General features: G+C 38.7%; 1 protein-coding gene across 5 annotated transcripts; it reads right to left on the bottom strand.

Moving 5' to 3' along the window:
- Positions 1–3,667: 3,667 nt before the first annotated feature.
- On the bottom strand, positions 3,668–13,632 carry septin2 (septin 2). 5 transcript variants are annotated; one of them, XM_058756205.1, is made up of 13 exons: positions 13,498–13,631; positions 12,140–12,181; positions 11,841–11,955; positions 10,290–10,376; positions 10,037–10,160; positions 8,106–8,240; positions 7,847–7,964; positions 7,662–7,763; positions 7,183–7,328; positions 6,802–6,924; positions 5,421–5,481; positions 5,241–5,326; positions 3,668–4,750 (listed from the first exon to the last, which is right to left on the bottom strand). In XM_058756205.1, exons 2-12 carry the CDS (start codon positions 12,161–12,163, stop codon positions 5,249–5,251), a joined length of 1,113 nt encoding a protein of 370 aa, XP_058612188.1. In that variant the 5' UTR covers positions 12,164–12,181; positions 13,498–13,631; the 3' UTR covers positions 3,668–4,750; positions 5,241–5,248. The 5 variants fall into 5 exon arrangements, with proteins under 5 accessions (XP_058612188.1, XP_058612197.1, XP_058612180.1 ...); XM_058756214.1 differs by having other exon boundaries at positions 6,841–6,924; positions 13,498–13,629; XM_058756197.1 differs by adding an exon at positions 12,297–12,388 and having other exon boundaries at positions 6,841–6,924; positions 10,037–10,376; positions 13,498–13,542.
- Between the last annotated feature and the right edge of the window lie 84 nt (positions 13,633–13,716).

Raw genomic sequence — 13,716 nt, forward strand, 5'->3', positions numbered from 1 at the left:
CAACACCTCGAGCACTACCACACTGAGCACAGGTGCCCCACAAGGCTGTGTGCTCAGCACTGCCAAGTTTAGCTCCAACCACATCATCAAGTTCGCTGATGACACAACAGTGGTAGGTCTCATCAGCAACAACGATGAAACGCACTACAGAGAGGAAGTGGCACAGCTGGCGAAATGGTGTGGCACTAACAACCTGTCCCTCAATGTGAGTAAGACAAAGGAGGTTGTGATGGAGAGAGTCAGCAGCACTAAATTCCTGGGGGTGCACATCACAGAGGATCTCACCTGGACCACCAACACCATGTCACTCTCCAAGAAGGCACAACAGCGCCTACACTTCCTCCGCCGGCTGAAAAGAGCAAGTCTCCTCCACCCATCCTCACCACTTTCTACAGGGGCACCACTGAGAGTGTACAGACCAGATGCATCACTGTCTGGTACGGAACTGTACAGCAGCAGACCACAAGACCCTCCAGCGGACAGTGAACACAGCTGCAAAGATCATCGGTGCCCCTCTCCCCTCCATCCTGGACATTTTCCTTACACGATGCTCCAGCAAAGCCAATAGTATCGTGAAGGACTCCACCCATCCCTCCCACAGTCTCTTCCAGCTCCTATACCATCAGGAAGACGGTACCGGAGCATCAGAGCCCACTCTGCCAGACTGCTCAACAGCTTTTTCCCCCAGGCTGTGAGAGCCCTGAACTCAAATCACCAGGCCCCTCTCTGAACCCCCATACAAACCCCCTACCTCCTGAAACATGGACCATCTGAAACTTATGGAACTTTTTTTTTGTGCAATCGAAGTGTGCTACACACAGGTGAGTGGGCCTGTACAAACCACCTGTAGTAACACACTCTCCTCCTCTATTGCGCACTAGTCACTTTTCACACACACTGCTGTGTGTATACAAATCCCACAAAAAGACTCAGTAATATATGTATGTTTACATGCTCATGCACTACAAATCATCCTGCACTGTTCCCCAGCCAGCTGCTGACTCACAATGTTTCTCTTCGCACATGTACAGTATTTATCTGAAGCACTCGTATAGTTTGTATTTTTTAGTTTATGTATAGGTAAAAAAAAATTTATATATAGTATATTTATAGTCAAAATCTATCAGTAGGATAGTTGTGTATAGGTTTATATTGTTTTACTTCATTGCTGTATGCCTGTATTTATGTAGCACCGTGGTCCTGTGAGGCACGACATTTCCACTGTATGCCCCGCATGTAGCGGGATGACAATAAAGCTCAACTTGACTTGACTTACTGTTAACATAAACGTAATGAAAAACAAAGGGGTTGGTCACACTGGACTTTTCGTTCCATCACAAAAGTACCTTTTATGAAATGGTCATTGGCTCTGCGTTTTGCGAAACCACTCATGTTCTATGATCCCATCTAAAATGTGCATCTTGAAAACATTGGGCAGGCACCAATTTCAAATATACCAGCACACCGTCTGACACAAAGTGATGTTGACATGCAGACAGCTTCTAAAAATATTTGGCAAAGTCCATGTGACATTCAGTCTGTTTTTGTCATATGTTGACATCAGTGTATGAAGGACTGCCCTCTGTGTAGGGCTATAGTCCTGCCTCTGTATAAACCAGGGTGAAATCTTGGAAAAGAATGCATGAAGGCAGAGGGCAAATATCAATTTTAACTATGAATGCCAGCAGATGCTCAGACCCCAAACACATGCTCACACTTCGGTCATGCTTCTGTATGCATATATGCAAGAGGTTTTAGGTTTGAAAATGAATAATAATTCATAATAATTATGGTGTCTAGTCCACCACAGTAAATTCATTAGTTTCAAGATGGTGGGGAAACAATAAGTTTGGATGTCACTAAATTACATGGGATTCCACATTCTTGTACTAACTTTGGGCTTTCTAAACGGAAGACCTCAGTCAGTCCGAGTCGGCCACAACACCTCGAGCACTACCACACTGAGCACAGGTGCCCCACAAGGCTGTGTGCTCAGCACTGCCAAGTTTAGCTCAACCACATCATCAAGTTCGCTGATGACACAACAGTGGTAGGTCTCATCAGCAACAACGATGAAACGCACTACAGAGAGGAAGTGGCACAGCTGGCGAAATGGTGTGGCACTAACAACCTGTCCCTCAATGTGAGTAAGACAAAGGAGGTTGTGATGGAGAGAGTCAGCAGCACTAAATTCCTGGGGGTGCACATCACAGAGGATCTCACCTGGACCACCAACACCATGTCACTCTCCAAGAAGGCACAACAGCGCCTACACTTCCTCCGCCGGCTGAAAAGAGCAAGTCTCCCTCCACCCATCCTCACCACTTTCTACAGGGGCACCACTGAGAGTGTACAGACCAGATGCATCACTGTCTGGTACGGGAACTGTACAGCAGCAGACCACAAGACCCTCCAGCGGACAGTGAACACAGCTGCAAAGATCATCGGTGCCCCTCTCCCCTCCATCCTGGACATTTTCCTTACACGATGCTCCAGCAAAGCCAATAGTATCGTGAAGGACTCCACCCATCCCTCCCACAGTCTCTTCCAGCTCCTATACCATCAGGAAGACGGTACCGGAGCATCAGAGCCCACTCTGCCAGACTGCTCAACAGCTGTTTCCCCCAGGCTGTGAGAGCCCTGAACTCAAATCACCAGCCCCCTCTCTGAACCCCCATACAAACCCCCTACCTCCTGAAACATGGACCATCTGAAACTTATGGAACTTTTTTTTTGTGCAATCGAAGTGTGCTACACACAGGTGAGTGGGCCTGTACAAACCACCTGTAGTAACACACTCTCCTCCTCTATTGCGCACTAGTCACTTTTCACACACACTGCTGTGTATACAAATCCCACAAAAAGACTCAGTAATATATGTATGTTTACATGCTCATGCACTACAAATCATCCTGCACTGTTCCCCAGCCAGCTGCTGACTCACAATGTTTATCTTCGCACATGTACAGTATTTATCTGAAGCACTCGTATAAGTTTGTATTTTTTAGTTTATGTATAGGTAAAAAAAAATTTATATATAGTATATTTATAGTCAAAATCTATCAGTAGGATAGTTGTGTATAGGTTTATATTGTTTTACTTCATTGCTGTATGCCTGTATTTATGTAGCACCGTGGTCCTGTGAGGCACGACATTTCCACTGTATGCCCCGCATGTAGCGGGATGACAATAAAGCTCAACTTGACTTGACTTACTGTTAACATAAACGTAATGAAAAACAAAGGGGTTGGTCACACTGGACTTTTCGTTCCATCACAAAAAGGCAACTCACCATAAAATGCGTTTGCTGTGATTTGTTCACTATGGATATTAATGCAAATATCTTTTCTTAATCAGTATTTTTGTGGTTTACTAGTAGAGATATCTTAACATCTCTAAAATGAGAAGCAAAACAGCATACTTTTTTCTCTATACCTGTACATATTTTAAAGCCTTCATCGTTGTTGATTTCTTTATCATAAGTTATAATTTACGACCTCTAGCGGCCATCGAGAGACACTGTTTGGTACTTAGTCAACGAGTCCAAAAAATAAAAATAAAACCCCTAAGAACTCAAAACAGGCTCCCATTTTGACAAGTCCTTCCTGTTATAATCAACAGCAAATTGAGAAGAGAATAGCCAAAAAGAAAAAGGCAAACCCCAAAACTGTTTCAATACAAAATTTTATTACAAGATGATAGACCATAATGGTTTTAATAGAAAGTTCTCAAGTGAAACATTAAAACTGGAATGTTAACTGCAGTTTTCATGACCAAATATGGAAAGCAAATTCAACTGTAGAAAAGTTATATCTGCTTTTGCGTAACAGATAGAAATCCACATTTCAGATCAATTTTATTTAAACATTTTAATTATTCATTTATTATGTGGAAATTTGATTCAACCACAGGAATAAGAAAATATTTTGACCAAAGGAGGTGGTAAAAACTTGGCATGCGTCAAGGTCGAAGGGCACAACAGCATATTTCAATGTATCCGAATTTCACTCCACTAAGTAAATTTCACATTGCACTCATACCAGAACAAGGTCTGATAGTAAATACATGACAGTATGCACTCAAGTACAGATACAAATCAGCAAAATGAGCTTTAACATTAGAGAACAACGTATTCTTCTTCATTAGATGGCATAGGGAATGAATCATGGGTCACAGTATAATGTTTTGCATCCGTTTGGGGACCATTCAACCGAACAGCACATATTTCAAGACTTCATGCAGGGAAGAGAGAAGTACTTCAGAAAACTCCTGTTCAGGAGCACAGCAATCTCTCTGGCAACACTTAGGAACAGTATAAAATGGTTTCTCCAAAAACTGCCACCGTGACACTCAAATTCAACAGCTGCTTGTATATTCACAGTGTCTGTTTGAATAGATGGGATAGAAATGACTTTGAGTGGTCATGGAGCTACACTACTATTAAAGATGCTCTACGGTAGAAGATTCCTTCCCAGCAGCATTTGGCTTTTGTAACAGGGAGAAAGTTAATGAATATTAGCAACAGCATTTGAATAAAATGCCAAAAAACAATAATAATAATACTGCTTAAAAAAAAAAAAAAAAAAAATTCCTTGACAAAAAATATTAAATCATACAAGAGTGAAAGAAACTAAGAAAATGGCAAGCAAGATGAGCTAAGGACCAGTCTCTCCTCTTTTTCCACATTTAGCAACACTTCCTCTTCTCGTTTCGTGTCTGACTGGGCCAAGTTCGAATGACAGGTCAACATCTATAAGAGAAACAAACAAAAACCAGCCCCACCCCCAATAATTGCAGATTTAATAACAAAAATAAATGGCCAATTTTTCTCTGAATAGTCAGTTACTCAATATTAATTACTTTCGGAGTTTTTATGTAATATATGTTGATTTGTGCACGAACAAAATATTAAATTTTTTTTTTTACAAAGTTGTGCGCCCCAATATTTAAAATGCCTTTGGCATTTTTGCTTTTATTAATTATTAATTCCCTGCTTCAATTTTTGGTGGGCAGAAAATAAAATGAAAACATGCAAAGTTGAAAACATGAAAATATGGTTCCTTCTTTATTGGCATGTCACTGTCACAGAGTCGATCACACTACAAAACTGTGGCAATATTATTAAACAAAATATCAAATGCTGAAGACCAGCTCAGATGGCAGAACTTCTTTTACTTAATGAGTCGGTTTGGTTGTGTTGATCTGGGGTTTTAATGTTTGTGTTTGTAATGCGCTCTTACCGAGTTTTTCACATGTCTCCATCTCCATCACCCTGTTTCTGCATCTGTGCCTGCATCTTAGCAATCATCTCCTGCATTCGCCTCAGCTGAGAAACACACAAACAGTGTCACACACTGACCTTCACACTCAAACATTTGTGTTATTAGCATTCAGCTTGTGTTTGGTTTGAGATAGAATACCTCAGCCTCCTTCTCCTGCAAGATTATATCCTTGTCCATTTCCTCCGGCTCCGGAGCCTTCCTGCACGACAAATCAGGTATAAAGAGATGCTCACACAGCTGTACTGAGCACTGATATGTAATAAACGGTCATTTATGACACACACAGGCTTCACAATTACTTTCTCCTGTTGTCAAAACAAAACTATCAATTGTTTAAAAAAAAAAAATTCAACTCTAATGAAATGTCACGGAGCTTAACTACTCTATTAATCAGAATTAAAAGCATATAAATATTTGATGAAAAAGCCCTCAAATGAATATAGATCATTTTTTAGATGGAGATAAATATAGCCTACATAAATGCCAAGCATATTTTATCATAAAAATATATTATTTCACAAAAAAAAAAATTGTTGTTACTTAAAATATTCCTGTTCCAATGTCAGGAAAACTAAAGCAGACATTTAAATAATTTAATAATAACACCATAAATCTGTTTATTTTTCTATTGCAAAAATATGCTTGGCATTTAAACCAAATATAGAAATGTATGAATCAATATATACATTAAATTTTTTTTTTTGTTGCAAAACTATGTTCAGCATAAGATTAAACTGCTTCAATGATAGGAAAATAGAGGGCATGAATTGTTCATTTGTGGTGATTTTGCAATAAATAAATACGATCATTCATTGACAGCTCTTAAAATTATACAGCATTTACATCAATTAGCAAAATATTATTTTCTAAATTATGAAAACTGTGATTTTAACAAACAACAGGACAAAAGCTTTATTAGTAAACCACCAGCAGAGTGCTTTACGTTGCAGAGTTTAGGCAAGACAAGAAAGACGAATCCATGTTAATAGTGCAAGCGTGTGATAAGCTGAGCAGAAAGTTGCGGAGGATGTTGTATTTGAGTATTTGCATGAGTGAGACTGAAACAGAGTCTGTGTGCAGTAAGAGAAGCAGAGCCAGTGCTAGCGTCAGGCTGAAGGATAGGTGGAGCTGTGACTGAGCTCCCAGCAGTACCTCCCCCTCCTATTCTCTGATGAACACAGATCCGACAGCTCGCTGCAGATCAACACAGCACACCTTACCACTGAAGCTTTAGTCTCTAAAGAGTGTATAGAACAGTTTATCAACTGATTCAGCTTAAACCAGACAAAGCAATGCTGCTCTTCTCCTTTCATTTCTGCTATCAAATGACTATTTATATTTTTCTTTAGCAAAAAATGAGAAGTGACTATGTAAAAACATGCTATTTTAATACATCCACTTAGTCTTGCCAGGTTTGGGATATTCAAATATTCTGTGGCTACACTCACAAAGCTGTTTTTTTTTTTTTCCATGGAGATTGAGGGAGGAGGTGAAGAAAGACAAGCAGAGCAGTACGTACGCAGGCGACAGAGGCAGAATATAACCATGGGAGGACAACCTGCCGCCCCGTTTGAGGCGCTCCGAGCGGAAGTTCTCGTAGTGAAGGTCCTGAGTAACTTCCTGCAGGTCCTGCATGTGGGTGCTGGACGGATGACAATAACCATCAATAGACAATAATGACAGAGACCGAGGAAATAGTACATTATCTTAGAATGAAAATGGGGCTGAGAGGGACAGAAGTACAGTCTATGTAATATATTTGGCTGTTTAAAGGTACAACATATTGTGTTTTTTCAGTGTTTTGTAGACTAAACAATCAACTCCAATTTCCTTCACAGCCTCATTTTTTTGTGTGTAGAATCAAGAATTTTAGGACAGCAGATAACTTAAAATGACTTACATTAGCATGGTGCGAAGTTTGAGGAAGTCGTTGTGTTCTGGGTTTTCTACCTCCACCACACCCCATGGGTACAAACGCCCTCTCACTTTCTTCCCCTTAGCCTCAATCTGCTGGTTGGATCCCACCACGGCGAATGGTATGCTGGCCTACAATAGAAAGATGAAGAGGAACTAGCTTGGATGCTTGGTACTATCTCCTAAAGAGCAGGAAACTGTAAGCATCAAGTGTTCAAAAAAAATTACAATTCCCAAAACCAGTCTGAATAATTTTCACTAAATGCTTTAAAAAGACTGCATTTATTTGATCACAAATGAAGTAAAAACAACAATATTGTGAAATATCATGACAATTTAAAATAACTGTTTTTATATATTTTTTTAATGTATTTTATTCCTGTGATGGCAAAGTAAATGGTGATATTTTTACTTTAGCTGAACTGTCTCTTTAAATTATATGAGGGAAAAAAACAAAACACATACCTTGAGAATCCGGGTCTGCTCTTTGAAATCTTCATCCTCATCAGACTCGGCATCAGGGAGGTGATAGATCTTGATGCCATGCTCATCGATTTCATCCAGAATCTAGAGCACGTAAAGAAATGCATTTAGCCAACAAACCAAACATATGATCAATCCATCTTTGGAAAGAAATCTGAATGGCTTACTCTGCGCTTGAGTCTCTCTCTCTCCCTCAGTGTCAGCGTATCTGCTTTAGCAATAACAGGAACGACATTCACTTTGTTGTGAATGGCCTTCATGAATTGGACATCTAGAGGCTTCAGCCTACAAAATTGAAGCATAGGAAAATCAGCCATTTAAATCCAGAATAGAAGTGTGTGAAGACTTAAACTCACACATATGACAGCGGAAGGTGTCAGAAAATGTCTCTCAGTTGAGTAAAAAAAAAAAAAAAAAAGAGCTCACCCGTGACCCAGAGGGGAAATGAAGTAGAAGCAGCAGTGCACACGGTTGTCCACAATGTGTCTGCGGTTGAGTCCACTCTCATCATGCAGGTAGCGTTCAAACTGGTCATCGATGTAGGAGATAATGGTGTTAAAACTGTACAAGAAAAGAGAGAGCACATCATGAAACACTTGAGGGATTTAGAAACAACTGAAACAATCATTCATACAAGATTTTTTTTAAATGAATGCAAAAAAATATTCTGAAACCAAGGACACTGAAAAAGTGGACAGGCACTGTTGCGCTGTAAGGTAGCAAAACAGGGAAAATGCACTAGGCCTTCCAATAAGCTACAGCTTTCCTGTAGCTCAAATAGTAGAGCATGGCGCTAGCAACGCCAAGATCATGGGTTTGATTCCCAGGGAAAGCAAGAGCTGATAAAATGTAAAAACTGTAACTTGAATGCAATGTAAGTCGCTTTGGATAAAAGCGTCTGCTAAATGCATAAATGTAAATGTAAATGCAATAAAAAAGGCTGGAATGATTTTAACACATGCTAGTGATATATTCTGTCGACTCAATGTCAAGTTTCACTTGTATAAAACTTGTGACAATACATTTCCTTTTTCAGACGCGAGTGCTTCAATATTCTCTCTCTGCTGTTTTAGCGCTCAAGTGGGTCAGGGAGCAGTCAGGAAGAGGTCGCACATGTTTCCTGTCTCACCACTTCCACTAGCAGAGCAGCATTCCCAGAACTCAAAAAAAGAAAAAAGAAAGCCGCTTCCTTCATTCCTCCACTGCATGCTCTATTCTTCTTGTCTCCGGTTACAGCATTAAGTGTCTCTTTTCATAAAAAAAGCCAACCAAAGCTCTCTTAAAGAGACAGCAAAAAAAACACACTAATTTACTCACTCTCATGCTATCACACATACATATAATTTTATTCAAATGAACACAAATGAAGATTTCTATTAAATAAAAATCTACTTCTGTGAATACACTACTGCTCAAAAGATCGCGTTCAGTAAGATTCTTTTTAAATCTGACACTTTTATTCAGCAAGGATGCATTAAATTAATCAAAAGTAAAAGTAAAGACATTTATAATGTCACAAAAGTTTTCTATTTCATATAAATGCCGTTCTTTTGTATTTTCAGTAACACTTTAGTATAGGGACCATTTTTCACTATTAACTAGTTGCTTATTAGCATGCCTATTAATAACATATTGGCTGATTATTAGTACTTATAAAGCACATATTCTGCATGACCATATTCTACATCCCTAATCCTACCCAATACCTAAACTTAACAACTGCCTTATTAACTATTAATAAGCAGCAAATTAGGAGTTTACTTAAGTAAAAGTCATAGTTAATAGTTTGTTAATGATGAGAATTGGACCTTAAAATAAAATGTGACCATAATTTCTATCCAAAGAATTCTAAAAAAAAGAATGCATTCCAGTTTCCACAAAAAAACAACAACAACATTAAGTAGCAAAAACGGTCAACATAATAAGAAAAGTTTCTTGAGCACCCAATCAGCATAATGATTTCTGAAGGATCATGCGACACTGAAGACTAGAGTAATGATGCTATAAATTCAGTTTTCCATTACAGGAATAAATTGTTTTTTTAATATATCACAATAGAAAACAGTTCTTATAAATTGTAATAATATTTCACAATATTACTGTTTTACTATTTTTTGATCGAATAAATACAACCTCGGAAGAGCCTAAAAAACTTCTTTCAGAAACAAAAATATCTTCCCAACCCCAAACTAGTGGTAATGTACATATAAATGCAAATGAATATATGCTAAAATGTCTAAAAAAGCACATCATGGCTGTAATCAGTACAAACCAATGGTTGAATTAATGTCTTCTACAGCAAAACAATGTATGACTATAAGTGTGCTAAGCATAATGACCATCAAAGTAATCCTCACCAGTCCTGGCTATTGATGGCATCACCGTATCCAGGTGTGTCGACCACAGTGAGACGCAGCTTCACTCCACGCTCCTCGATCTCCACCGTCGAGGCCTCGATCTGCACCGTGCGCTCAATCTTCTCTGTATGACAGGAGCACATATAACCATCCAACCTTCTGTGCAAAACTGCCTCATACACATCAAGCCACTTTTTGATAAGAATGTTTTTAGATATCTGAACTGTAACTTCCTCAGTGTTGAAACTCTCACCTGCAGCACCAGGAATGACCCTCTCTGGGTAGAGATCAGTGAGGAACAAACTGTTGATCAGCGTGGACTTCCCCAAACCAGACTCACCTGAAAACAGCAAAGTGCTAATGAGGAAACACTAAATCATTATATCAACTACAAAAACACTGACTGCATTTTCCTTCGCAAAGAAGAAACAGCATACTGTCAAAGCAAACATCGTAGACTTTATCGTTTTGTGCAATCATCGGTTCCTCTAGTCAGTGTTTTGTTTCTGTGTCTCAGGCGAGCTGCCTTCCATCATTTGCTGAAGCTGTGCAGCAGTGAAAGGACTCGCAGTCGGAGGTTCTGCATTCCTCTGTGATTTATTTTAAGACGATGGGATGACTGTACAATGGGCTCTGCTGAGCGGGCAGCTCCCGGTCACCCTCCCCCACAGCAGATCTCATGTGTGTGTCAACAGCTGTACACACACACACACACACACACAGTGCTGAGGGGAGAGTCCCAGCCTCCTTAAAAAAAAAAAAAACCTAGGATTCATTGTCGCTGTAATGCAGCCAAAGACTCTTGTTCCCACAGTCATTTTCACGACGCAATAACCATTTAAACATGAAGTACTACGTTTTCTACTACTAAAATGTGTTTTCCCTCCAAATGCTGTCCATGATGTTTCTAGGATGTGACATTTCTCATGTTCACAAAGAGTTACGCTGCACACTTTACGCTAATACTGCAGAAAAAAAGACAGACCTAACACGGTTTGTCATAGTTATAATATTAATTACATGGGAAAACTAATGGTGTATTGCTTGCCTTCGAAATAAACATAGCAAGGAAGATTTTATTAGAATTTATATGCACAGGACAACTTAATTCAAAACATGTGAATTTGTTCTTAACCTGATTCTAATGTTAAAGTTGCGATGAAACAACAGTAGCGACAGATATTTTCTTCCGTATTGTGACATATACCCGACTGTAACAGATTACAGGACTTGGTTCTATGCATTGGTTGTTAAATGGATTTTGAGACGTGGGTGATGGACACAAAAATGGAGGGAGATGAACGTGAGCTGGATTAATTATTTACAATAAGGGGTGAATTTTCACTTAATGTCGACTTTAATGAGATTAGACAGCTGTACTTTTTTATGCAGAGGAAACCAGCAGCTTGAACTATGGCACCCCTTTATTAATCTATGATAAAATATACTTAAAATGAAAGAACAGTATTAAAGAACGTGATTTTTGTATATTTGTGATTTCAGTTGTTCCTATGTTTTCTCTAAATTAAGAGTAAATTTCAGCACAAAAGTTATTGGCAAATCATGAAAGTTTCCATACACAGTTTTCATGCACAATTTTGTACATACACATGGTTAGTGAATGAGACCCATTGTGTTATGGTTGACATAATGGGAATAATTTGAAATCTTTATCCGGGAGGAATGATAGATGGCAATTCAGATTATACAAACAACAATGGAGTTGTTCAAGAGTGCGATTAGTGTTTATTGGCAATATGTTTATAACAAGGCACATTCCAAACATCACATCAATGCTACTTACCCACCACCATGAGAGTGAACTCAAAGCCCTTTTTCACTGATTTCCGATGTACCTGATTTGGCAAATTCGCAAATCCCACATACCCAGGAGTCTCTGGGTTTGTAAACTGTCCCTGCTGAACATAAGATAGCAGAACGTGCACATTTAATACATTTTTAATACACTGCTCTCTGAAATACTTGATTCTCTCAAATGCAATTCAATTCAGATCATGAACATCCCCAGTTTCCTTGCACATCAATCTCTACATAAACCTAAAACAGTGCGCAACATCCACCCGTCTGCTCTCATTTCCTTACCTTCAGTTTATCGGCTTGAGACATTTTGAGCTCGAACCAAACCTGCAAACATACAAAGATTTTTACAATATAGATGTTACCACTTTACATTAAAGACCAACTATAGGCATTTAAAAAAAATGGACTATCTTGATCTCGCAAAATGAGCTGAACTTACATGCACGAGAAAGCGGTTGATAAAAAGGGTTTCACTGCTCTACAGGAACAGGAAGTCAGTTCCTGTCTGCGAGCATCAGTCTCACCACAAACCTGCACCAACCATTTTACATTAAGAGCACTAAAATCTAGGCTGTTTACTTATTTTAATTCAGATAAAGTTGTTATTTAGATGCCATATAAATATTTATTTAATTAGAGCAGAGATTTTCTACCGGGGGCCTCAATACAACTGAAATATAAGAGAAAACAAACATTAAAATAATCTTAAAAGATCTTTTAATGAACCCCTCAAGACAAGAACTGTTTTTTCTCTCTCCCAGGGTTCCCACTTGAAGAGTGAGGTACAGCCCAATATTAAAATCATGATTTATAGACCTGAAAAAATTATGTAAACTAATAAAATCTTATAACTTCATGTACTAATCCAGTTAAGACGTATTGTATCAGGTAGAAATGCAGTCAAATGTAGCATGCACTGCACACACACACACACACACACACACACAGAAGTGAGTCACTAAATTAGGATTTGAGACACAATTTGAGACTCAAAAATGACGAAATGACTCAGACCTAAAGATAAGAACTCAGGAAGAGACAAAGACCGTACAAATCAATATTAATCAAATGAGCAGAGACTGAAAAAACGAGATTAATGAAAGAACTTGATGAGGTTGGAGTGAACATTTACTTTTAGTCATTAACTAATTATTAATATTCATTATTATTATTACTACTAGTCATTATTTCTTATCGTGAACATAGAATACAATTTTTTTTTACAATCCCCAGTAAAAACAGTATTAATTAATAAAAGGATTAGTGCTGATTTGATGAGTTTGCGTTTTATTCGAACAGAACAACGATTTTAATAGTATTGTTTAAAGTAAACAGCACCTTCGTTCCCCCAGTACTTAAACAGAAACCGACTTTGGCAAAGGAAAAACACACTTTTTTTTTAGGCTGGTCGCGTGAAAAGTGAGAATCTGTAATGTAAATATTGTTGTTGGTTGATGTAGGATCGTAGGGTTTGATTTCTCTGTAGCCTGCGCACTGTGACACACCTCTGTTAACGGAGCTCATTCACAGAGGTTACGAATGACACGCTAATCTTCAGACAAGCAGAAGTCGCGCGTTAGATAAAACCTGACCTGTGACCTGAAGCACAGAAATAAATTGGACTAATGGCTTCGATCTACCTTTCAGTCGTAGAAAATCTTGAGTTCGGTACCGCAGGACGCTGAGGAGACGAACAGCCCAAATTCCTGAGATTCCGGAAAACTCTCACTAAACGCCGACAGCAAAGCACAAGTGTGAAGTAAGAAACGCCACAAAAAAAAAGTCTCGTTGTTTCAAAATAAAAGTCCAGTCGCAGCGCCATATTGAAGATATTTATAAATGCTGTTTACAGACTTAAA

This window comes from Onychostoma macrolepis, chromosome 02 (assembly GCF_012432095.1).
Source record: "Onychostoma macrolepis isolate SWU-2019 chromosome 02, ASM1243209v1, whole genome shotgun sequence".
In the NCBI taxonomy this organism is placed as follows: Eukaryota; Metazoa; Chordata; class Actinopteri; order Cypriniformes; family Cyprinidae; genus Onychostoma; species Onychostoma macrolepis.